We start from the raw sequence: 25,556 nt of genomic DNA, 5'->3' as shown, positions 1-25,556 counted from the left end.
CGTAAGAATTACCAGACTCAACGTGAATCAGGGAAGTGAAGAGACCACAATACAGATTGTTCCTTTTTCATTTACTGTTAAACACATTATTTACAACAATAAATTAAAAAAATAAACTGTTTTCTCAACACAGAAATTATTTACATTCTAAATATACTGTATACGTAGAGACTTATTGCACCAGATATAATATAACAAATGTCATAGCTAATAACAAACATATTCTGTAACAGACAAATCTTAAATTGTCCAGCAGTCCCTTCACTGTAAATTAAGATTTGTTGGTTCAACTTAAAAATATTAGTTGACTCAAAAAAGCTGGGTAAAAATTGTTGTGTCAACTAAATTTTTAAGTTAAATTTACTTAAAGCATTTTTTTAAGCAACCAGGTAAGAAAACGTTTTTACAGTGTTCAGTAAACACTATTAGTTATTTTCTCATCAATGTTGGGGTCGTTAAAATTGTAGTAGGTCTGAATGGCATTGGAGCTTCCGATCCCAGGTTGATTTAAATGAGTAAGCAGCTTGCTCTTCAAGCACAATGGGTAGATATGGTTTGGGTAAAAAGTAGGTGCTGGTTTTGTTTGCATCAGGTGTTTGTAGTCATCTTCCATTTGGATCGGGGTTAGACAGGACGTTTCCTCCGAAATCTTGTCTTTCACACTGAGCCCATCATGAAGATGTTCCTCTGTTATGGCACTTATTTTATCCAGCCTTTCTTTCTGATTTGTTGCATGTTGTATGGCCTCAAACTAAAAAAAAGTGTTAAAAGGTTATTTTTGTGTACACACACAAAAAAAGCTGTCACTGGGATGGTAACCTTTAAAAAGGTCACAATATGTACCAGTACACATATTTATACATTTTTGTACCAATATTGGTAACCCTTTTAGAGGTATTAATGGGTACAAAGGTGTACCTGCACCACCCCAATATGTCTGACAGTGTAGAGGAATCATGTGATGAAAAAGCAAGATACCTTGCTGAAACGATCTGGTAGTTTGGTTTTGGGATACAGAAACGATTTCATTTTATATATCATCCAGGAAGCCAGGATCACCAGAGGAAGCAGGATGGCTGCGGCGATCACACAACTGGTCCCCACTGATGCACAAATAGAATGAAACATCACTAAAGGTTTGTTGTAAAAATCAATCTTGACAAAATCAATCTGACAATTACATGTGCATACTTACTTACTTCTAGGTAAAACCATTGAAAATACCCCTATCTTAACCCTTATAAAATACATGTAGCTACAAAAAAGGGTCCCAAGCTGTCACTGGGGAAAAGGGTCCAACTATGTATTTAGGTGCAGATACTGTATACATTTGGTACCAATATGTATGAGGTACTTATATGCACTCTTTAATTGTAAGAGTGTACTTTTTAAAAGGGTGCCGCCATAGTGACAGCTAGTGCCCATTTTTTGACAAATTCTTCTGACAGTGATGCACACTTTAAAATAATGCAGCATAAAGTTAAAACAACATTGTTTTGCAAGTCAGCTCAACCTATTATTTTAAGTTTTTTCTTGTGATAGGTTGACAGTTAAATTCGTTTAACTTAGTTTGTTAAGTTAAAGTAACATGAAAATATATGTTGATTTTACACAAATGCTGCATTTTTACAGTGCATTGAACAAAAGTGCAACCAAGAATTGTTTCTCAGTTTAAGATTTAAGAATTCAGAAGAAATTTGAGCATTAATAGACTCGATGCACGGCAATATTAAAAGAAAAAAGTGCTATATTTAAATAAAAAGGTACAGGAGATTGTGATAGTTTCTGCTATATGGTGTTAAGCATGATAATAAATTGATAAATTGAAAAAATCTACTTTTAATTTGTGGCCTAAAGTACAAGGTCAACATGGTACTACATTCAGATGTTTTTCATTATTATAACATATTTAATGGATGCATGTGGGTTACATACATTTTAAAAGCCAAACAGAGTTCACTTACCAGGAATATTGAGCACACAAACAGGTGTACTGAACGGGGTCAGATTTCTGTAGCCATTGGGAACCACTCGCGCCTGAACACAATATCTGCTCCATAAGCTTAACGCTTTTATGCTTCTCTTAACATCTTCCATACTGTCCTCTTCTGTCTTTTTAATCTTTTTCTCTATCACCTACAGAACGAAAGTTCATTATTTGCAAAGTCAGAAGTCATTCATTTTGTCAATGATCTACTATTATAGATTGAATGCACTAAGTTTCTTTGGGGGAAAAGTGTGCAAAATCCAAATGTAAATTAATTAATTTACCCAATTTTATAACTTAGAATAAGTTTTTTAAAAATCCTCAAAACATAGCTACAGGCCCTCTTTAAAACGTTATAAATGGAACTTTAAGCTGTTTGACTTTATTGTAAATTATATCACTAAACCTTATTTAACACAGATACAGTACTTGAAATGTGCGAATTTAAAAAAAAACTTACCGAGTCTTCCAAGCCATCAATCCAATATTTGATGACGTAAGACACTTGAAAGTAAACACCTGTAAGTGTGCCCACTTTCAGCACTGGATCTTGAACATGCACATCCAAAATATTATTTCTGATGACAAGATGTACAGTAGGTGGTCCGATGGTAGCTACGGGAATAAAAGTAGTAATTGTTATACACAAGTTAAGTTAAGTTAAGAGATACACAAATTTGCCCTTTTTTTGTCAGAATTTTTACATTTACGGCATCCATTCAATTCCAGTGTCTGTTATATTTTATAAAAAGCAAACATCAGGAGTGACAAAGTCATCCAACAGCAATGTAAAAGACTGAGAGCATGCACTGTCAAAAAATGGTCCCACGATGTCACTGGGGTGGCACCCTTTAAAAAGTTCACATTTGCAACTAAAGAGTTAAGTATTAGTACTTTAGAGCAGTGGTTTTCAAACTGGGGGCCGGGGGGGCCCGAGATGGTGCCAGGGGGGGGCCCCAGTTTTATGACATTTTATAAAATACATTAATTTAACATGAATTCTGTGTAATTAAACCTAAAAAATAATAAGACAAATAACAAACAGCACTACTAGGTATAATTTCATATGTTTTGTTTAATTAAAATACATTTTAAAACTGTTTTTGTCATAAATTTTCTTTCGGGGGCCGCGAAAAAATGCACTCTACACAAGGGGGGCCGCACGCTGAAAAAGTTTGGGAACCACTGCTTTAGAGGTACATATTGGTACCTCACAGTGCATAGTAGTACCGTGAAAGTACAATTTGGACCAAATTTATACATATCTGTACCTAAAAGGTACATATAAAGTCCTTTTAAAGGTGACAGCTTGGGACCATTTTTTCTGACAGTTGCCAAGAGACATTAAAAAGCTATGTCTTTTTTACAATACATGTAAAACACACAAGTATTTCGTTGTTTAAAAATGAATATAAACTTCTTTTGTGTAGGAATTCTGTGAATGAAAACGCACAAACCATAAGCAATAAAACCCAACAAATGTAGAAAGGGGCGGCTCTTCAAATAACATTTAGGGGCAGTTTCCCAAGACAGGGTTTAGATTAATCCAGGGCTTGGACTTATATTAGGACATTTAAGTAGTTTTTACAAACACACCCTTCAAAAAATCAACTGGTGTGCATCTTGAGACAAAACAATGGCACTGATATATGTTAAGATGATATGTTTTTAAATGAAGCCAGCCCAAACATGCATTTTCCCTGTTTGGAAAACCGGCCCATAATATTTATAAGTAATATGTTTTGTATGTGCATTTATGAGGAAGAAAAACGTTATGTATGTGACATTTCTACGTTATGAACATGACAATTCTGTCACTTGCACTTACTTAACTAATTAAACTGCTTCTTTAAAAACTTGAATAGAGACTTTGCATGGGTATTCAAATCACTGGGATATCAGCATGGTTAAAAAAATTGGATTAAAATGTAACTTTTCATGTTGACATTTGCATTTAATTGCCCATTTTTTTTAATGTTGTCAGTAGTTGACAGAATTTAACAAAATGATAATTTTACCTATAAACACATTAAAAAAGCAAGTAATTTTAGAGCGGCAGCTGTGTAAGTTAAAAGACATTTGAGTTTGAGCTTTAAATATGTAGGTACACTCACTGTCGCGTTTAGGTATGAATTCAGATGCATTAGTCCACTGAGAGAACCGTCCCTGATGCTCTGCTCGCACCTGAAACCGGTAGTTCCCATATGTAGTAGGCAGATCTCCTGCGTCACATTTTAGCTCTTTAGAGTTCATACAGATGTAAATAATGGATTTTCTCAGGCTGTAGGGGCAGAATTAGGATGTTAAACACAGCGCAATGTTTGGTAAACATGTTCACTGTGCAGGTACAGTACAATAGGGTTATTGTTTTCAACTTCTGCAATATAATATGTTTCAGATTCTAGTGAAAATCAACGTCCAGTTATGACCCCACTTGAGATAAAAAGACATACAATGTAAATAATGTGCACAGTATATATGTGTAATTAAACTTTAGATTTAAGGTGCTTGGCATGTAATTAAACTCTTGACTCTATCCCTAACCATAATCCCACCTCTAACCCCTAACTTTTTAAATAGGCTATAATAGTGTCCTTTGCTTAATTTTTGTCTTTTTGTGTAAGGATTCGGAATTTGTGAAAGTTTTTGTAACTCTTGTGTGTGTGTGTGTGTGTGTGTGTGTGTGTGTGTGTGTGTGTGTGTGTGTGTGTGTGTGTGTGAGAGAGAGCGAGAGAGAGTGTGTGTGTGGATGGGGTCTTACATATATCTTGCAGTATATGTTACATTATCCATAAAACTGTGTGGATATGTCCACTCAAGAATTGCACCCATGTTGATGGACGTTATCTTCACATTCTGAGGTGCAGCCAATTCTGTCAGTCCTTAAGTAAAACAGAGTAATACCACTGTAAGTAATAAATTACACAAATTGTTATAAGTTCGAGCCCCGGGGAACAATGAACAAATTGTACAGCTTGAATTCATTGCGAGTCGCTTTGGATGAAAGTGTCTGCCAAATGCATAAATGGAATGTAGAGCGTTAGATCGTTGTTTTTGTGAAATGCTTGGAATGTAGAGCGTGATCTCGTTTGATCGTTGTTTTTGTGAAATGCCTGGATCAGGTTTGCTTTTTTTGTTTAATTCAACTCAAACTGTACAAGCGTGATCAAAAGTTTCTATATATTTTGGTGTCACTTTATTATAAAATGTGCATTATCTAACGCCACAAGTTGTAGTCTACTGCAGTGGTTCTCAACTCCAGTCCTCGCCCCCCCCCTCCCAGAAAATTTTAGATGTCTCCTTATAGACCTTTTGTGAGTCGACGTTACAGTTACGTCACGCGCGCATGTGGTGGCAGAAAAACAGTGGAAATGAATGAGACACGAGCGAAACGGACAATATAACTCATTAGAAAATGTTTTGTTGTGCTGTTGAGTGTCAGAATAGGAATGCCAAAATAGATGACCTTCATTTTTATAGTATACCGTCGTCGAAGACACCATTTGAAGATAAACGTAGGTGTTTATGGTTGCAATAAAAGCCCTCAACCGGACTCACTTGAGTGATGAAATCATCTGAAAATCTTTTAATAATTTGTATAGAAAATAATTAAAGAAGATATCCGGCGTTCTGTCCAAGTCTGATCCCTCTATGTGTTTCTTATAGCGTTTTCATCACGTTACGTTTGTAATTTATTTAGAAAGATTAAAGATTTGAATGAGTTCATAATATCAATAATATTACCATTTATTAAAGTTTTAGTATTTTTTTCGTTTTCTATTACTTCTTTTTACATTATATCTTAGCCTATGTCTTCTTCCTGTTTGTTCTAAATTATGATGTTTACTAATAAAAATAACAAAGCCCACACACACACGCACACACACACACACACACACACACACACGCACACACACACACACACACACGCACACACGCACGCACGCACACACACACACACACACACACACACACACACACAATGTAAAGTGTTAATAATATATAAACAGGCCTATACAAATTAATTTGTATGTAAACATAATAGTTTTAGATCAAACACGTAGGATAAAAATATAAGGAAGAAATTGAAAACAGGAAATGATGAAATATTTAATAAATGATATTATACAGAACACATGATAGTATTGCTCTTATAAGTACTTTAGCGATTCATACCGTAAAAATAATTGATTTACCAATAAAGAACAATACATATACATTACATACATGCACACAATTAGTAGCCAAGCCGTTTAAACTTTTAATTTATTTAAAAAATAAACGTAACTTGGTGAAAACGTTATAAGAAACATTACACTTAAGAGAAATATAGGGGAAACAGACTTCTACAAACACCGGATCCTTAAAAATCACAGTTTAATGCTAAAACGCTTCACACAGCTTTTGAGAAGCATTCACTGTCTGCCACCAGTTGGGCTCCTCCCACAAAAAACGTCATCTCTGTTTGCAAACACGCAAAAGGTCTATATGAAACACCTAATAATCCAGCAACCAAATAATCTTATTGTACGTATTGTAATCGTATTGTTGACTCAGTCGTATTGAAAAGCCTTCATGTAAACACCTTAATCAATACGATTTAGGACGATTGGATTTGGATCGTATTGAAGGGGGTGGTGTACTCCGATTTCTTATCCGATAAGCAGGAGAATAGCACGCATGTAAACCTGATGTAAACGCGTGAATTCTCAATCGGATGCAAAATTAATTGTGCACATGCGCAGAACATTTGCGCTCAAATTCACTTTACCTCTTATATCACACGATTCTCGTCACAGAAACACGCAACAATGCAATGGCATCACGCATAATTAAGGTAACGTTAATGGGGTCACGCGCTGTACACTCATTTTTGGGTACTCTTAAAACGCTATTTAAAGTAATAAAATAGCATTGTGCATTTTTAAAAAGTGTGTTTTCATTACATATATCTGAAAACTTCTTAAGAACAACTTTCTCCAACTCAGTTTTGACTTTCATCCAGAAGCGTGAATTTGACGAGAGATGCTGTCCGCAGCGTAGCGTTGCCAAGTCCTTTGCTTTTTTATGTTTAGATTTGGGCTACTGTTTTAACTGTTTACACACGTTGTTTTTTTTCTGCGGGTTAAAGATGGAATGATTTGTTGATTAGTTATTGATATTTGGGCTGTGGACAGTCATTGGTATACTTTTCAGCTAGTTTTGAATGTCCATTACGATGGTTTTGATACGCGAATCTGGCAACCCTGACTGTGCGCTTGTGCAGACGTTCGGTACGGATTCTGTAGAATGTACACTTTAAATCAGATTGCAATGTTTAGGGTGCATGTAAACTGTTTTGTTGTTATCTTCAATCGTATTGAATTCAGTCGAATTGACAGAATTTTGTGCATGTAAACATTGCCAACTGGATCGGGTTAAATGCAGGTCACATTCCGAGTATGTGTTGAATCCTTTCACTTTCACTTTTTTTCAGTATAATAAAATGTTAAAATCAATTATCAAGGTCCTACAGCATGATCAGGTACAATTACAACATTTAGAATATTTGTGAAATGCAAAATAATTATTTGTAATCTTATAAAACAACACAATCTAATCATTATAATTCTTTAGATTAGATTATAAGACTTAAGCCTGGATTTCGAAGACATATGTTAGCACAACAGAAAACATTAGTTTCAAAACAGTATCACCTAAACCGTAGTTAGAAACCAGAAAACAATACTCACCAGCATGTGATGGTTGAATGTTCAGTAACACACATAATATTACACTCAATGCTCTGATCTCCACAGACATGACTGTAATAATCACTGACAGGACAGCAGTGGCAGGGAATTTAAACGCCGTGTGTGTCACATGATAAACAGGAACCAAGAGTAATGATTATTCTGTTCCTCTTTAAAATAGATATGTTTATATACAAAGACTAAGAGGGTGGAAATTAATCAAGCTCATGGAAAAACAAAATGAGAATCTGGAAATTTCATTCATTTTTTTGTGACTTACCTGCAGTGGTTCTCAAACTTTTTGTCGTGTCCCCCCTTGTTTTCCCAAAGAAAATTTGAGACATAAAACAATCTCAAACTTAAAATTTTAATTAAACAAAACATATTCAATTATAGAATAGTATTGGTTGGTAGCCTTATACATTTAATTTCACAAAACCTATGATAAATTAATGTATTTTAAAAGATAAAATGTCATAACTCCCCCCTCCCGGCACCCTGGTTAGTAATATTTTGAAACTTACACTTATAATTGCCAATATAAATACAAATTATTGCACAAATGACTAATACGAATTATTGTAAGGTAAAATATAACTAACCAGGGAAAAAACAGAGAGAGTTGACTGTTCTTTAGAAATCAACATTGTGTTTGCTGTGGTCATCTGTCACAAAAATACAGAACTGCTTTTTTGCTCTTCTTGTTTTTTGAATGAATCAACCACAGGAGTATTCAAGTAGACCAATGAATCTCCATTGAAGAAATAACTCAAAGTTATTGTAAAATCCTGTTTCCTTTTATTGATTCAGACCCTGTAATGTTGCCAAATAATTTCCCAGATTTTGCCGACGCTAAAATGCATTTGAAGAGTTTCGTTGCAAAACGAGATAACCACCGTTTTTTTAATTGTTCAGAAATCTAGTTTTTTGGTTGTGCATTCCAATTAATTTTAATTCAACTGCAGTTGGTTTGTTTTGATTTAAACCTTCATAACTTAAAAAATACAGCTAAGTAGCACTATAAAACAAAATAATAACATGATAACATAATAATAAACATGTTTCGACAAAAATGTTAAAAATGGATTTATCTCCTATTGCAACGAAACTCTTCATTTGCTTTCTTTTTAAATGCTACTCTTATTGATTCATTTTGTGTGTGAAACTGGTTAACAAAAGCAAAAAGATTAGCCTATAACACAATTACTATTATTTCTAAAACAACCTTGGGGACAAATGAGGAAAAACTAAATGGTGGGCAAAAACTGTAAAAAGTGAAACCTGCTATATAAAAACTTTGAAAAGTAAGAAAATTTAAGTTGAAAAAAGAACCTTCACATTTTAAAGTGGTACCAATTGAAGTAATTTTTTAAGTTGATCCAACTTTTATTTTTAACAGTGTAATTTGATTCCATGTTTGAAGCGCCAAGTTAAGAAAACCATAAATTGCATTTCATTGTCTGGTAAATGATTCATTTTGCAACATAACAAAAAAGCACATCTTAAATAAATATGTAATACTTTGGACTGTATACTGAGTTTTGGTACTTTTTTCCAGTAGGACAGAGGATAAGATAATACCGTCTTCATTGTTATGGTCTGATATGACCCTCTTTTGAAACAGGAGCTCTGCCAAAAATGTACACTAAGGTCAGATGTAAGCTTCACAACCAGTTCACATGTTATTCAGCTGTATATTTTTAAACAGGGAGCAAAAGTCTTTGAATATTTTTTTCACCAGTAACTATTTAAAAAAAAAAAAGGTGATTGTGACACCTCATACAACACTCTTAGAAAGGATGTGTTAATTTTTTTTTACACATTATGTGTAATTTTAACACATTATGTGTCACTTTGTGTTGATTTTGTGTTAAAATAAAACACAAGTTGTAATGTTTCAATAGTAACTCAGAAATGGATGGATTCTGGGACAACGCATTTAGTGTGTTGTCCCAGAATGTGTTGATTTTAAAGGGGTCATGGCGTGAAAATCAGACTTTTTCCATGTTTAAGTGCTATAATTGGGTCCCCAGTACTTCTATCAACCTAGAAAACGTAATAAAGATCAACTCAGTAAGTTTGTTTGGGTAAACCATTTTCTGCAAGCATGTGAAAAATGGTCAGATTTTGCCTGTTTTGTGAGGTAGGTAGTGAGGCGAATTACAATAATACTGCCATTTATTGCAAAGAGAAAGAAAAAATACTTGACAGCACAATTGCGTTTCAATTACAACAAACCACCATTATTGTGATCAGTGTTTGCATCTCATCAGCTCATTTGCATTTTAAAGAACATGCCCAAAGACGGCACACTTTTGCTCAGACCTACAAATTTGCAATTTTAACACTAATATAATAAATTATCTGTGGAGTATTTTGAGCTAAAACTTTACATACACACCCTGGGGACACCAAAGATTTATTTGACATCTTAAAAAAAATCTCATAATATGACCCCTTTAACACATCCGTTCTAAGAGTTAAGGCTTTGACTTGAATGTAAACATGTATTCCACCTTCTAGAACATACAGAGGGATTTACTGTATATCGTCATTTATCCCCAAATTATGTAGACATGAATTTAGGTCAGTATCGCAAACCCTGGTCATAAGTAATATGACAAAACATATCATACCAACTCAAAATGTATTTAGAGACGATGCAAAGTGGAATATATTTTGCCCAATTTCAGTTTTTAGTCGATTCCTGAAACTTTATTAATGTTTTAGCAGTTTTTATTTAAATAAATAACTTTAGATGTGATAAACATTTATAGTAATAAACAACATTTGAAAAAAAGCTAATACCTGTTTTCTTGTGAGAACATTTCAGTATAATAATGGGGATTAATATGGAAGCTGTATTTCTTGAGGAATTTTATATGGAGATGTATTAGTCATGAATAGTTCAGGAGTTATTCTCAACAAGCCAATAATAAATAAACATTATGGAGGTAGCCAAAACACAACCGTTTTCTCTAAAAACTATCATGACAAATAAATACTAACAGCTCGAGTTTAATAGGCGAGTTACATTATGGAAAATATGAGTCGCTTTCATACATACACACTTTCACACGCACACAGAGGACGGAGTTGATTTTTAATATGCATTTGTTATTTTGTTACAAACAAAATGAGTTGATAAAGCACCCTTGCGTATATCCAGTCTAAAACACGCTCCACGCTGTACAAAGACATGGCACGCAACGTTACATGTTATATAACACACCGCTCTTTTTGTTTTTGTACAATTGCATAGAAGTTAAAAACCTTTTTGTAAGAAACAGTTCTCATCTTGCAGTAAGAAACTACCGAAACTACTAAAGATCAAATCTACAATGTGGAACCGCGATCCTTCAGAAAAATAGATTTTTATTGATATTCCCATTGTAAACATATCCTGTTCAGTCGTTTACACTACAAAAGCATGCAAAGAGGAGAAGACGTCTTCAGTCTAAATCCCGCTCCTCGGTTATTACACTAACCAACGACTCCATGGCATATCCGATGTTATCAACCATATGGAAAAGACTTCCCACATTAGGACCTATAGGAGAGATGGAAAAGCATTAGGATCGGTTATAACATTTCATTGATTCATGTGCCACATTTAACTGTGTTTGGACATCTAGCTAGTTTTGAGGACTAAAATTTGTGATTTACATGCACGCTCTTGCATTTCTTAATGTGTAACTTTGCCGTTGTTCAACTCACTTTATAATGTCGGTAGTGTATTTAAATAAACATCTTTACTCTTTTTCTGTGTTTCCAGGACTGGGAAAGTCATTTTCATTTATCAGCAAAAGTTAGCCGGATGATGCAAAACGTGTTTGGTTGAAAATCATTGAAATTACACTTTAAGAAATATTACATAAGCAAGCATATCGACTATACTAAATAGCGGCCCCGGCTGTGATTTAGCTGTAGACATGAGGCCACAGCCGAAATGGTATTGAAAAATGCACAGATGTTACTTATCGAGAAGCTTATGTTTTTGAGAGCATTGATGCGCATGTGTAAAGCGTTGAAATGTCTATGAATATATCTGCACAAGTAATCATAAAGAAGGGTGGAGAAGAAAGGAAAGACAGTAAATGGTTAGATACAGTACTAACCTCTCATGGGTTTAGTCGTCCACCTCCTTAGACAAAGAGGAAAATAGGAAATAAGAAAATCAGTAAAGTTGGAATAGGTGATAGACAGTCAGAACTGAATCTCAACAGGATGTGTATCGCAAGCAAAGGTAATAAATGCAACAATATTCGGTATCTATTTAATTAAGGTTGCGCCCTTGGAAGTATTGCTTGCGATACATATCCTACAAAGAGTCACTGTTACATATAGAAAAGTAAAATGCACCAATTGGAGTACAAAAAGATTTCTTGTTTTTAATTATCTATAACTAAAACACATGCAGTTTCTTAATGTCATATTTTATATTGTAAAATATTGATGAACATGATGGAATGCATTCTTATAAGACAATAAGAAATAAAAGAGGCAAAAGGGTCATTTAGTGAAGTGATCATGCAAAGATTAGAAGTATGAAGAGGGAAAACTTTTAAAGAGAAAAAAATTCATTCTGCCAATAAATTCAGACTGTACTCTCTTATTTTTATTCTCAAAAAACATAAAAAAATACTATTGACATCTTCAATTGAAACTGTCATACTCCACCTCATCCTACTGTGACGTGTTATTAAAGTTGGTTAAAAGCTTTATATATAACCAAAGAATTGAATCATTCTTATAATTAATAACCACGCTGAAATATTAAAATGCAAAAAACTCATATTTTTCTTACTCATATTATTATATTATATTAAAATACAACTTAAAGGGGCCGAGTCACAAAGAATCTTTTAAAAGAGTTCGGTCATGGTGAGTAAAATAAATAGGATAAATGCTTTTATATCTAAACAAAACTGAAATTCAAGGAAGCTTCAGGCTCTAGTATCTCAGCAATAAAGTTGCTCATTTCATAATTTACATATGTGTGACCCTGGACCACAAAAACATTAGGGATTTATACTAGAGATGCATAGCGATTAATCACAATTAATCTATAGCGGAATAAAAGGGGCTGTTTACACTTGGTATTAAGATGTGTTTTCATCGATCGGATCACAAGTGGACGAGAGAGACACATTACGTTTACACCTGGTATTTAAATCCGTCTTTTTTGTCCACTTTCGACCGCTTCTGTGCTGAATACTATGAGGGGGTGGTCTGTGAGACGGTGGGCGAGTCTCTCTGCTGTCATTCAATCCCGAGCGGGAGTAATTATGAGTTTATATGGACGCAAACTAATATTATGTCGGAGTGCACTGCTTGTTTAGCATGCTGCACAGTGTTTTGTACATGAGTATGTAAGAGCTTTCTTTGAATTTTCAGCGCAATTAATGAAATAGGATCGCGCAACTTTCACACGCTTTCAAAACGAAACTACGAAGATCAGCCGCTTAGTTTTATCAATGAAAGGCTAAAAATAGCGCTGTTCACCGAATGTTCACGCCAGAAGTCAAACAATACGTAAAACTTGTGTTTAATACCTCAGATTAGATAAATGGGCGGAGAGAAGGCGGTCGCGTGTGGCTGTTCAAACGCATTCAACCACATGTGCGTTCCGCAACTCCAAAGCGATCCGATCGAAAGTGGTTTCGACCACCTCTGGATGTGGTTGAAAGTGGTCGAAAGTGGACGAGCTCAAAACGTTTTGAACACCGTTTACACCTGGCATTAACGTCGTCCACTTATGATCCGATCGACGAAAACACATGTTAATGCCAAGTGTAAACAGCCACAAAGTTTTTTTTTACATCATGTATGTGTGTGAACTGTGTATGACAACTATGCATAATATAAATATGCCAACCTGATCTCACGAATTTCCGTGTTACAGTCACAGAACATTTTGCCAACCCATCCGTGTCATTGTCACGGATCTCTGCCTTTTTCCGTGTCTGTACGACGGACTTTCTTTTCCATGTCAGTTTCACGTATTGGTTACTCAATTGTTTTTTCTATTTTTAAACCATTTTTGTGTGGGTTTGGAGTAAGAACGACTTTCTGTAACCTAAAATGACATCCTAACCCTAATTGTCAAGCGACAATTGGTTAAAAGTCCAGAATTTTTTTTTTTATAAACCAATAGTTAAAGGTGCAGTGTGTAATTTCTAGAAGGATCTCTTGACAGAAATGCAAAATAATATACAAAACTATTTTATCAGGGGTGTATGAAGATCTTTCATAATGAACCGTTATGTTTTTATTACCTTAGAATGAGACGTTTTTATCTACATACACAGAGGGTCCCCTTACATGGAAGACGCCATTTTTGCCGCCATGTTTCTACAGAAGCTCTTAACGGACAAACTTTTATATTAAGTTGTCTCCAACAATGACATGTTTGTCCTGTTTCGGCTACTTTTCCGTAACTTCTCTATGCGTTTCAAAAGCAAGGGGTGAGCTGTGAACTGAGCTGTGGGTTGCAATTTGCAACCTCACCACTAGATGCCGCTAAAATGTACACACTGCACCTTTAAAGTGACACACAAACCCCCGCTAAAATTTTTTAAAAATAGAAAAAACAATTGATTAACCAATACGTGAAACGGAAAAGAAAGTCCGCAATACAGACACGAAAAATGCGGAGATCCGTGACAATGACACGGACAAATAAGCAAAATATTCAGTGACTACACCACGGAACCTCGTGAGATCATGTTGAAATATGCACACATGCATAATTTTGAGAGAAATATATATATAAATTAAATGAACAGTATGTAGGATTGTGGCCAAAACTGGTATTGCATTCACAAAACTTGAGGCTAAAACTGGTACTGCAATCACACAACTGGTAGCCAATACACAAAATGACAACATAAACATCAGTTGAGGGCTGCAACTCATTTTTTTAAATGACAATATCCTGGCCATAGCACTGTTGTCACTGATATAAGTATTTGAAATGAAAATGATTTCTTAATGTCTAGTGACATATCAGGGCCATTTTATGATTAATTGATATACATTTCTTACATACTGTTCCTTTAAGTATTTATATTATATAGAATATAAATTATACATAAATATATAAATGTATCTACACATGTAAACATTGTTTTAAATATATACATGCATGTTTGTGCATTTATCTATACAAAGTTTTCATACACAGTTCACACACATACATGATGCAAACACAAACTTTTATTCTGCCATAGATTAATCGCAATTTTCAAGGTGGTATGAGAACTTTGATTGTTTTGGGCACATAAACCAGACAACCCCAACTAGCATTATTCTCCCGTTTCTCCTTTGCTCTTAAACTAATATTAATAACAAAATGTGGCCAAAGCTCAAATACTGCTCCCTCATGAGTGCCCGATCAAAGCAGCCCATGATTAAAAAAAAATGAAGATGAGATCTCACCTTGGCTGTGAGGAAAGGAATAGTTGAGCTGCTCGATGACGTCCTCTAATCCAGTGCTTGCATCCTGGGAGGGACTGGACAGCTCATCATCACCTGAACACAAAACAAGCACTCCATCACAAAAGAGAAGACACCTTACAAACTCTAGAGTCTAGGCCATGTTTCTAAAGTGTCCATGGGACAAAGAAAATCACAAATAATCGCTACAAATAATCAACTCCAGCAGATTTACTCTCCAAAGAGAAACAACCACATTCTTATTCATATATACACCCACATATTTATCCTGCTGTATATCATAAATTCTTATTGTTTCAAACTGAAATACTTCATATCATTAAGTGTGAAAATCAGCAAAAAGAGCAAATAAGATAAAATACATATCATAAACTATCATGATCAAACAATGTACAGTTTTAAAAATAACAAGATATACTGTAGAAGTAATGTAATAATTTTATTACACATGAGCTATGCCTGTACCTACCATTTGTACAGAAAGGAGACTTAATAACAAGCTATACAAATTCTGTAAACAGTTAGGCACAGTAGATGACAAATAACATTCAATTTACAACATCAGGAATTTAGAGTTAGACTTTTTAGGCTGCATTTACACCGCAATTCTTAATGCCCAGTTGACTATATCTGATTTTTGACGACCCGCTTACATCATCTTTTAAAAGTGACTCACATCCGATTCCGATAGGAAGTACAACCGGCTTTACAAACGAGATGCGCATGATTTTGCATGCAAATTATCGCCCATCCCTACATATGGCGTTTCTCAACACAGTAATATCCGCTTACAGTACAAACATGAATGCAGTAGCGGAGTGGCCATCGGGAGAGTCGGGACTTTTCCCGGTGGGCCGGTAGTGTTTTGGGGCCGCGCGATGGCCGGCCCGGTCTGATAATAATTATACGTTGTCGTAATGATTACGAGTTAATATTAGCAAAAGCATCTGGGGCCGCGGCAGCCTGATCTGCGGCCGATTCCCGCTTGTCAAACTGTGCAGCCTCTCTCTCTCTCTCTCTCTCCCTCTGCTCAACACAGTAGGCTATAATACAAGCGATCGCTCAACCCGTTCGGCAGGTCAAACCATGTATAGGATTTTCACAAACATAGGGGGATCAGTGAGCGGCCCCTCACCAAATGGAATAGCCCATCTGCCTCTGATTTAAAAAGCTGCTGAACACACCTCTTTTTCCTCGTCACATTTTGGGAATCTAACTTTGCAGTATCACATTTTATATTTCCTACTATTAGATTTCCATATTAATAGACGAGAGTATTCAACTTGAATATAAAAATATCCTCACAACATTATTATTTCTCAAAACTTTGACAAAAATTATTTTCAAATGAACTGTATTGTTAATTAAAGATGCACACATTATTCCAGATATGATTTGAATATTAGACGAGATTATATAATATCTACATATAAATTAACATTACAGCATAATGAAATGAATAAAAAGACAAGGAAGCAGGATTGGCATGTAAATTGTATTATTATTAGCGGGAAAAAAAGCAATATTACTGAAATAAACTCTGAGGTAATGCGCCAAAACACGTTAAAATAAATAAGCAATAACCGTGAAAAAAAACATTATTATCTCTCAAAACTTTATATGACAAAAATTATATTTAAAGGAAATATTCTTACAGTTATTCAAAGATGCACAAATTATTCCATATTACTCCGTTTATGAGCACATTCATCTCTGGTCTCGCTCTGTTATGTAATAGCTGATTGAGGCGCGCATCTCCGTCTTTCAACCAGGTATCATTTTGTATAGTTACTCATTTAGGAAAATTAGCCATGATTTAATAATTTAATTACTATTATGAAAATGTTTTTTTTTGGGGGGGGGCAAATTGATTACGATTTGTATTACCCTAGTTTTACTACAAATAGGCTACGAGACATTTTTTTTTACCACGGAGGGCCGGTGGTATACGAAATTTCCCGGTAGATATTCTGGTCCCACTCCGCCCCTGCATGAATGCATGTTTCCAATTCATCTTCGATTTATTTCCATATATGAATGGAGTCAGAAACCAATCTGAGAATATCAAAATCTATGCGCTTTTTTCATGCTTACACATTTAAGGGTCATATACGATCTGTGCCACATCAGAAAAAAATTTGAATTAAGTCACTTAAACCATGCAGTGTAGATGCTCCTTAGATGAGTCAATTAAAATGAGGACGTTTAAACCTTAAACAAAAGATTATTAGCTTTGGATGATGCAATACATGTCACACTCATCTCAACTACCCAATTACAGGGCAACTCATATACATTTTGGTTTGATCTACAGCAGTGGTTCTCAAGTCCAGTCCTCGGAGGACATTTTAGATGTCTCCATATATAAAACACCTGATTCAGTTAATCAGCTTGTTAGTGTGTTAATTAATAATAATAATAATTATTATTATTATTATTAATCTGCTGGTCAATGAAGCATTTAAAAATATTTTTTTCTAGTCCTATAGAACGTCTCTGTACACTGTAAAAAGTGAAAGTGGCTTAAAATAACTTACTTTTGTAAGTTACAATTGGTAACATCTAAAAAAATTAGTTTTATAAATGTTCTCACTAAGGAAAAAATAAAGATGTAAAAAAAAATTCACTTTAATTGGTAATACCTAAAAATATTTAAACATTTTCAACTAAACGTTTTTTCAACTAATTGAAGTAATTTTAAGGTGAACTTTTTTCTTCTTGTAATTCTGTAAAATTGTATAAAAAATAAACATTTGAAAATAGAAAAAACACCTAACAATTCTCTTTTCAGTATTAAAGTATCTTGATTCGATTGAGCAAAACTGCAAAACTACTATGGCTCAATATCTAAATATGTACATTTTTTACAGATGAATCCATGTGTAGTTGCTATTAAAGGACTGTGTGCTGAAAGTAAATAAAAATAAACATGAATCACAGATGGGTAAAATGTAAGCGAGTGAAGAGAGAAAATTATTTCAAAGTGAAATGTTGAGCATTTTAAACATTTTAAAAGCAATGCAGAAAATGGGCCCTTGTTTGAACATTTTATATCTGTTCACATAAAATCTGAAGACAATAAATACAATTCTTTTTAGAAAAATACACTTTGTTTTGTATCCATACTCAAAGCTTAAGCATTTTGATTGACCCGGATAAGATCATTGCCTCTTTGCTGAAACCAGCCTGGGCTTCAAGCCAAGTATTACAATGAAAGCATCATAAATATAGTTGTTAAACATAATAATTATTATTATTATCAATTATTATAAAAAACATATTTAATGAACAGTGGTCAGTAACAGATAAAGCGATCTGTATTACTGACTTCATTTACCTGCATGTTTTACACACAAGAAGCACCAAAATGATAGTAAAATTGAACGTGTGGCCAATTAAAATCCTAATCTTTAATTCTAAACCATCTTTAAAATACAAAAACACTGCAGTCAAAATGTAAGGAATTATGTTAGGTAAGTTACATACTAAGGATTAAGTTTCACCAAATCAAGATTAAAGTCCCTGTAAAGTCAGATATAAAATGCATTCCGAGTTCTGAAAAAATGGCAATTAAATAAAAATGTTCAAGTGCGTCAGTGACCTGCCTAAAAAATGAAAATGATTTAGTACTAAATAGTTTAGCCTTTGTGATGCGTTTCAGCAATACATTTCTAACATTTATAATGTGTTTAAACCTTTTTTAAGATCAACTTTACAGGGACTTTAAAAAAAAGATGGACAGAATTGCATGATTAATTAATATTAGAATGAATAGTTAGTCAAATTTATTGTTTAATTCAAGTTAAACATAGGTTAGGTCTGAACTAGTTAAACTGAAGTTACCCATGGTCTCTGTGGTTTGGCTTGCGGCCACACGCAGTGAGGCCAGGCTGGTGTCAGATCTCGGGGAGGCAGTGGACGGTGTGGACAGGGCTGTACCATTCACCTTGGATTCAGTCTGTTGCTAGGACATAGGTAGAAAGGAACCATATAGATTAGGCAGGGGACTGGATGTAGACAGCAGTACTGGGTACTGAAGCATTTCACGATTTCTAAATTCATCTAACAAAACATTACTCAACATATTTTTGAGTTTTAATCAAAGCCTATTTTTCCCCCAAAATGGGCCTTAATAATGTTCCCCTATAAAGCTTATTTTAAATTTAAATTTAAATATAAAGAGGCGGATTTGTCCTCATTGGATTACTGAATGTAATGTTATTTAGTTTGTATAAGTTTTAAACAGTTGAGACAAATAAAAAAGACAAACATGCAAACAAAGTGAAATGCAAATATATCTTAAATACTGAAAACATTCTTTTAATAAAATTTTACTAGTGTGTTTAATTTTTTTTCTTCTTTGTAAAGTCACAAAAATCAATATATGATAGTGATCTCAAAGGTTGAACGTAAAGACAACAAAAAGGTTTTATACAGTTTTTAGGCAATAGTACAATGATTTACATTATTTGTTTACATGTTATCTACATTTAAGGCTGTTGACATTGTCTGAGAGTCATTTTCCAATCTGTAATAACTATAACGATGTTATAAAGTATGCCACTAATTTAAATATATTTGTAATTTTATTACATTTTTATTGAATATACTTTTCAAAACTCAGAATTTCACTAAAAACATTGAACATTTTAGTCTTTTTTCAGCTTCAGCCTGTATTTCAAGCTAATACTACACTATAAAAAAGTTTAATCAATTTGAAATTACAATACATTTTAATTTTCTTGACTGGTGAGCATGCTATCAATTATAAAAAATAAAGTTGAAATAGCTTAAGCCAATTCAACTTTATTGGTATTATTTATAGCAATCATGATACGTTTTGAATCGGGTTTTTTTTCAGTTTGTTGACAAGAGAAACACATGCGCATGAATTCAATATGGAAAGAAGTTTATTAAAAATAATAATAAAATCGTATTTGTCCAGAATAACAAATAAGAATGGTGCATCTATGGCAGGCAAAGCCTTGATTGTAATGCAATGAAAAAATTGTGTGTATGCTTGGAGCAAGTCTGCTATAAACCAAAGGAAAACAACAGAGAAGTGAAGCCAAAGCCAAAGGCTTTGAATGAAGTCAAAAGAAGAGCTCATTTATATGTATACTTTTGTCTTCAGCCCAGGCAGCCGCTGGAAGTCTTGTGAGATTTTAGTTCAAAGGGTCCACAATGATGCAATTCTTTCAAACAACACATTTGATAATGATCTTTCAGAAGTTACTGTATATGCATCAAGTCATGACTAGTCATTTCTGCTCAAGCAGACAAATTTGACTTCAAACAAACTCTTAGAGCTCTTAGAAATGAAAGAAAGATAATGGTTGCTTGAGACGGATGCCAGATCCTTTTAAAATGTTAAAAACTTCTCCTCAGCAACTAATTTTCTCTGCCTGTCAATAACAAATGCCATATTTTTAATAATGAGTTATGCAAGTGTAACCAGTGCAGTCAATGTAGTACAGTCAAACTATGGCAGTAAAATGCATTTCATTCTCCTAATAAATAATTGGGGCTAAACACACCCCATTGACCAAATGTTTCGGTAACATGTCGCTTCCCTTAGTTTACAGAGAGACAAACATAATGCAATCAGTCTCTCAAGAAAAACGTTATTATGCGATCGCATGATTCAATGCATAATCAGCCAAAGTCCGCATATTTATGCGAGGTCCGAATTTTTTTAATACGCCGCATAAATTGCAGATTTCTGTTCGCAAAATATGCAGGGCTTGCATGATTTCATAATTTTCGTAGCAAAAAGTCATATATTTCTTAGCAGAAAGTTGAAAAATGTTGCATTTCCTTCACACATGCGCAGCCATGTCCCTTGTTCTCATAGGAATGTTAGGAAGTGACGTAATTACGCGACGTGAACATCAATGAAAAGCTGCAAACAATTTTTGCAAGTTCATGCATTTTCGTCGCATAAAATTGCATAAATATCCCGCATATTCCATCGCATTTTTTAAGAAAACGTGCCGCAAGATCAAGGATTTTTGCCCCGCAACAATCACAAAAAAACTCAGTTTTTCTGGAAGGACTGTGCAATGGAAGTAAACTGTAAAAGATGTTGTTTCAACTTACAGTCAATCAAGTCATTTCAACTATATTAAAAAAATATGAGTTACTGTAACTTATAAAAAAATGTTTGAGACAACTAAAGCAAATGCAACTTGATTGAATAAGTTACAGCAACTCATCACTACACTGCAAAAAATGATTTTCAAGAAAAAAAATCTTAGTATTTTTGTCTTGTTTTTAGTAAAAATATCTACAAATTCTCAAATAAAATTTTCTTTCTTGATGAGCAAAACGACCCAAGAAAATAAGTCTAGTTTTCAGACCAAAAATATCAAATTTAAGTGATTTTGTGCATGAGACAAGCAAAAAAATCTGCCAATGGGGTAAGCAAAAAAATCTTGAACATTTTTCTTAAACACTAAATTCAAGAAAAATTTGCTTACCCCATTGGCAGATTTTTTTGCTTGTTTTATGCACAAAATCACTTACATTTGATTTTTTGTTCTAAAAACTAGACTTATTTTCTTGGGTCGTTTTGCTCATCAAGAAAAAGCATCTTAATGTAAGAATTTTTAGATATTTTTACGAATATATTTAAGAATTTTTTTTCCTAAAAATCACTTTTTGCCGCATAGTCAATACAGTTGAGATAACTTGTAAATCAAAGTTGATTCAACTTAAAAATTTAAGTGCAAACTTTTTTTTACCACCATTAGTAAAAAATTTTAACTCTTTTTTTTTATAAACTAATATTTTTACTCAAAATTTTAAGGTAGCACGAACACTTATTTTTTAAGTTGAAACAACAAATCTTTTTTTACAGTGTATATACACTCTTTAAACGAAGTGTTAAAATAACACATCTTTAAGGACAACACATCTAGTGTGTTGTGCTTAACTAGACACATCTCTGTGTTATTTTTGGAACAACACACTTTGTGTTGTTTTAACACATCTTGTGTTGTCCCTGCTATTTATATGAACTCAAAATCAACACGAAATGACACAATGTTGTAAAATAACACATAATGTGTTAAATAGTTTAACACAAAACAATGTGTTAAAATTAACATGTGTAGTCCTGTTCATATCATATCGACTTAATGACCCTTAAATATACAATTTTCACAAACAATTCCTCACAACAAAAACGATGCTTGCTGCAGATCATTTTTATTTTCTGAAAAAAATTGTGTTTATGTGATACACTACACAGATTCAGTGAGATGTCTGCATTTAAATAAAATAACTGAACATAAACAACAACTCCGCAAGTCTTTGGCTTGTCTTATTTGTCTTGTCAATGAAAAAACCTTTAAACTCAGAAAAGCAGCTGTCATTTTGCAGAAAAGAAACAATACATCTTATGTGTACTGCACAATACGTCTTTGAAAGGCTTTCAGTCAAAATATATCAGTCTCAAAATCTGTAATAACTGTACAAAAATGCATAAATGCAAAATCACATTCATTTTCTCTATTGACCAGAAAAACATAAATGTATCATAAACAGTCTCACACTGAAACTGATCAGTAGTTATCAAACCAAACTACATTTAAAAGGTGCACAAAGTCATTTGACTTTTTTTAGATATTTTATTGGCACTTACTGGCGTATATGCAGCATATTAAAAAAGAAATGTTTTGGGTGACTGACGCCATGGCAGAAATACCCAAATCACAGGCACATTAAACATCCATGACACATTTATAAGAGGATTAGCAAAACAAAATCAGTAGCATGAGTAACTGTGACTTCAACATGACAGCCACCAAATAAAGTAAAAGTCTTCTTCAATAATTTGCAAATGTTCATCTTTGTGTTATTTATGTTACTTTTTTCCCTTGACATATTTTTACTTGAAGCACCTTTTAACTTTCCAAACTATAAAACTATTTATAAAATCAATCTCTTACCAGTGGCTTTATAAAAGTTTAAAAGACGCCAAACAATTTCAACTATACTAATACAGTGTTTTTCTGTAAATGCTCACAATATAGATTTCCATCACGGCACATCTCTCGAGTAATAATCATTTCTGTAGCATAGTGCTTGCAACACGAAAGTCATGGGTTCAATCCCCAGGGATCACATGTAATTGAATGTCTCTTTGGATAACATTTCTATTTAAAATGTTTAAATATAAATGAAAAATGTAAATCAAATCAAAATGTTAAATTCAATAAACATGCAATATAGAGACAAAAAATGCATTACTGATGTAACAAACAGAGGTGGAAATATCCACTTAACTATAAACTTGATAAACAAAAAATGTCAAACAATGACTTTTTAAATCATTCTGCATGTCATTTCAAGCTTCTGTCAACAATCAAAAGGCAACACATACACAAACAGTTTAACAATCTGTCTGATACTCTATAAAGAGAGATTCACAGACATTTAGAGTTGTTTCTTTTCTGACACGTTTGAAATATGCTCTCCTCTGTTTTCAGCGAGTATTCAAATGGAGAAAAGGATTTAAGGATGCGTGCCACCCACCTGCTCAAGTAACTGTCTAAGGCGTTTGAGTTGCGATTCAAGCTGTTTGTTATGATCCTCCAGGATTTGCATTCTCGCCTCCAGACGACCCTTGTGTTGCCGCAGGAGTTTAGCCTCAGCGATCAGCTCGGCGTCTCGTGAACTCTGGGGTGAAACCGGCAGCATCTGAGGGGGCGATGGTAACGGTGACAGTCCCTTGTGGTCGTGTGCCTTTTTCAGACGATCGTACTCCGCTTGTAGTTTCCTGGAAATTGATAAAAAAACAACTTGAGAATGAAAGCTGTCAAATGGAAGTTGTCCTAAATGATGAACTATACACTTATAATATACACCATGTACTCATCTTATGCACTTAATGGTGCGCTCTTTACACAATATGCACTTAGTGATGCGCTCCACACTTCTTACAGACGATAACACATTAAAAATAAACTATACATATTCTATGCACTGAATTGTGCAATTAACACCATATGCTTATCTTTTGCACTAAGTGATGCACCATAGACTTATATTATGCATTAAACATTTAAACTATATACTACATCTAATGGTGCACAATATACTATACTTATTTTATGCATTAAATGATGCACTATACACTCATACTATACAACATATACATACTATGCACTTAATTGTGCACTATACACTATACTTATCTTAAGCACTTATTATACTAAGCATCAAATAATGCACTATGCAGTGCACTACACATTTAAACTACAAAATGCAATGCACTAAATGGTGCACTAAACACTAGACTTAACATAAGCACTTCAGCACTATATATTTATACTGCAGTGCACTATACACATACTAAGCATTAAATAATGCACTATACACTACACACTTAAACTACAAAATGCACTGCACTAAATGGTGCACTACACACTTATACTACACATATATTGTGCACTTAATGGTGCACTAAACTCTAGAGACCAAGCACTTCAGCACTATATATTTATAATGCACACTATACACAAACTATGCACTTAATGATGCACTATACACTACCACATATACTATACACATACTATGTACTTAAGTATATAGTCTGTGTATAGTGCACACTTATCTAATGCACTTAGTGATGCACTATACAATACACACATATACTATACACATACTATGTACTTAATTGTGCACTATACACTGACTATATACTTATCTAATGCACTTAGTGATGCACTATACGCTAGTACACACATACTATACACATACTATGTACTTAATTGTGCACTATACACTGACTATATAGGTATCTAATGCACTTAGTGATGCACTATACACTACACATATACTATACACATAATATGTACTTAATTGTGCACTATACACAGACTATATACTTATCTAATGCACTTAGTGATGCACTATACGCTAGTACACACATATACTATACACATACTATGTACTTAATTGTGCACTATACGCTGACTATATAGGTATCTAATGCACTTAGTGATGCACTATACGCTAGTACACACATACTATACACATACTATGTACTTAATTGTGCACTATACACTGACTATACTTATCGAATGCACTTAGTGATGCACTATACACTACACATATACTATACACATACTATGTACTTAATTGTGCACTATACGCTGACTATATAGGTATCTAATGCACTTAGTGATGCACTATACGCTAGTACACACATACTATACACATACTATGTACTTAATTGTGCACTATACGCTGACTATATAGGTATCTAATGCACTTAGTGATGCACTATACACTACACATATACAATACACATAATATGTACTTAATTGTGCACTATGTACTGCCTATATAGGTATCTAAAGCTCGTAGTGATG

At 33.8% G+C, this 25,556-nt stretch overlaps 2 protein-coding genes across 4 annotated transcripts in view; both read right to left on the bottom strand.

The window, feature by feature from the left end:
* Window positions 1-54: 54 nt before the first annotated feature.
* Window positions 55-8,795, bottom strand: crfb15 (cytokine receptor family member B15). The gene is made up of 7 exons (XM_055205908.2): window positions 7,720-8,795; window positions 4,749-4,869; window positions 4,102-4,268; window positions 2,448-2,602; window positions 1,965-2,136; window positions 979-1,103; window positions 55-751 (listed from the first exon to the last, which is right to left on the bottom strand). The coding sequence occupies exons 1-7, from the start codon at window positions 7,787-7,789 to the stop codon at window positions 413-415; spliced, it is 1,149 nt and encodes a 382-aa protein (XP_055061883.2). The 5' UTR covers window positions 7,790-8,795; the 3' UTR covers window positions 55-412.
* Window positions 8,796-10,803: 2,008 nt separating this feature from the next.
* Window positions 10,804-25,556, bottom strand: part of dmd (dystrophin) — a 164,145-nt gene continuing 149,392 nt past the window's right edge. For all 3 annotated transcript variants that reach the window (XM_073866166.1, XM_055205904.2, XM_055205905.2), the window contains 4 exons: window positions 23,716-23,959; window positions 19,021-19,141; window positions 15,160-15,252; window positions 10,804-11,269 (listed from right to left, as the gene is read on the bottom strand). In XM_073866166.1, the coding sequence (XP_073722267.1) occupies window positions 11,172-11,269; window positions 15,160-15,252; window positions 19,021-19,141; window positions 23,716-23,959 (556 nt within the window). In that variant the 3' untranslated portion in view covers window positions 10,804-11,171. The remainder of the gene's footprint in view (window positions 11,270-15,159; window positions 15,253-19,020; window positions 19,142-23,715; window positions 23,960-25,556) is intronic.

This window comes from Misgurnus anguillicaudatus, chromosome 3 (assembly GCF_027580225.2).
Source record: "Misgurnus anguillicaudatus chromosome 3, ASM2758022v2, whole genome shotgun sequence".
Lineage (NCBI taxonomy): Eukaryota > Metazoa > Chordata > Actinopteri > Cypriniformes > Cobitidae > Misgurnus > Misgurnus anguillicaudatus.
Note: the sequence above shows the minus strand (reverse complement) of the source record. Positions and strands in the feature narration are given on the sequence as shown.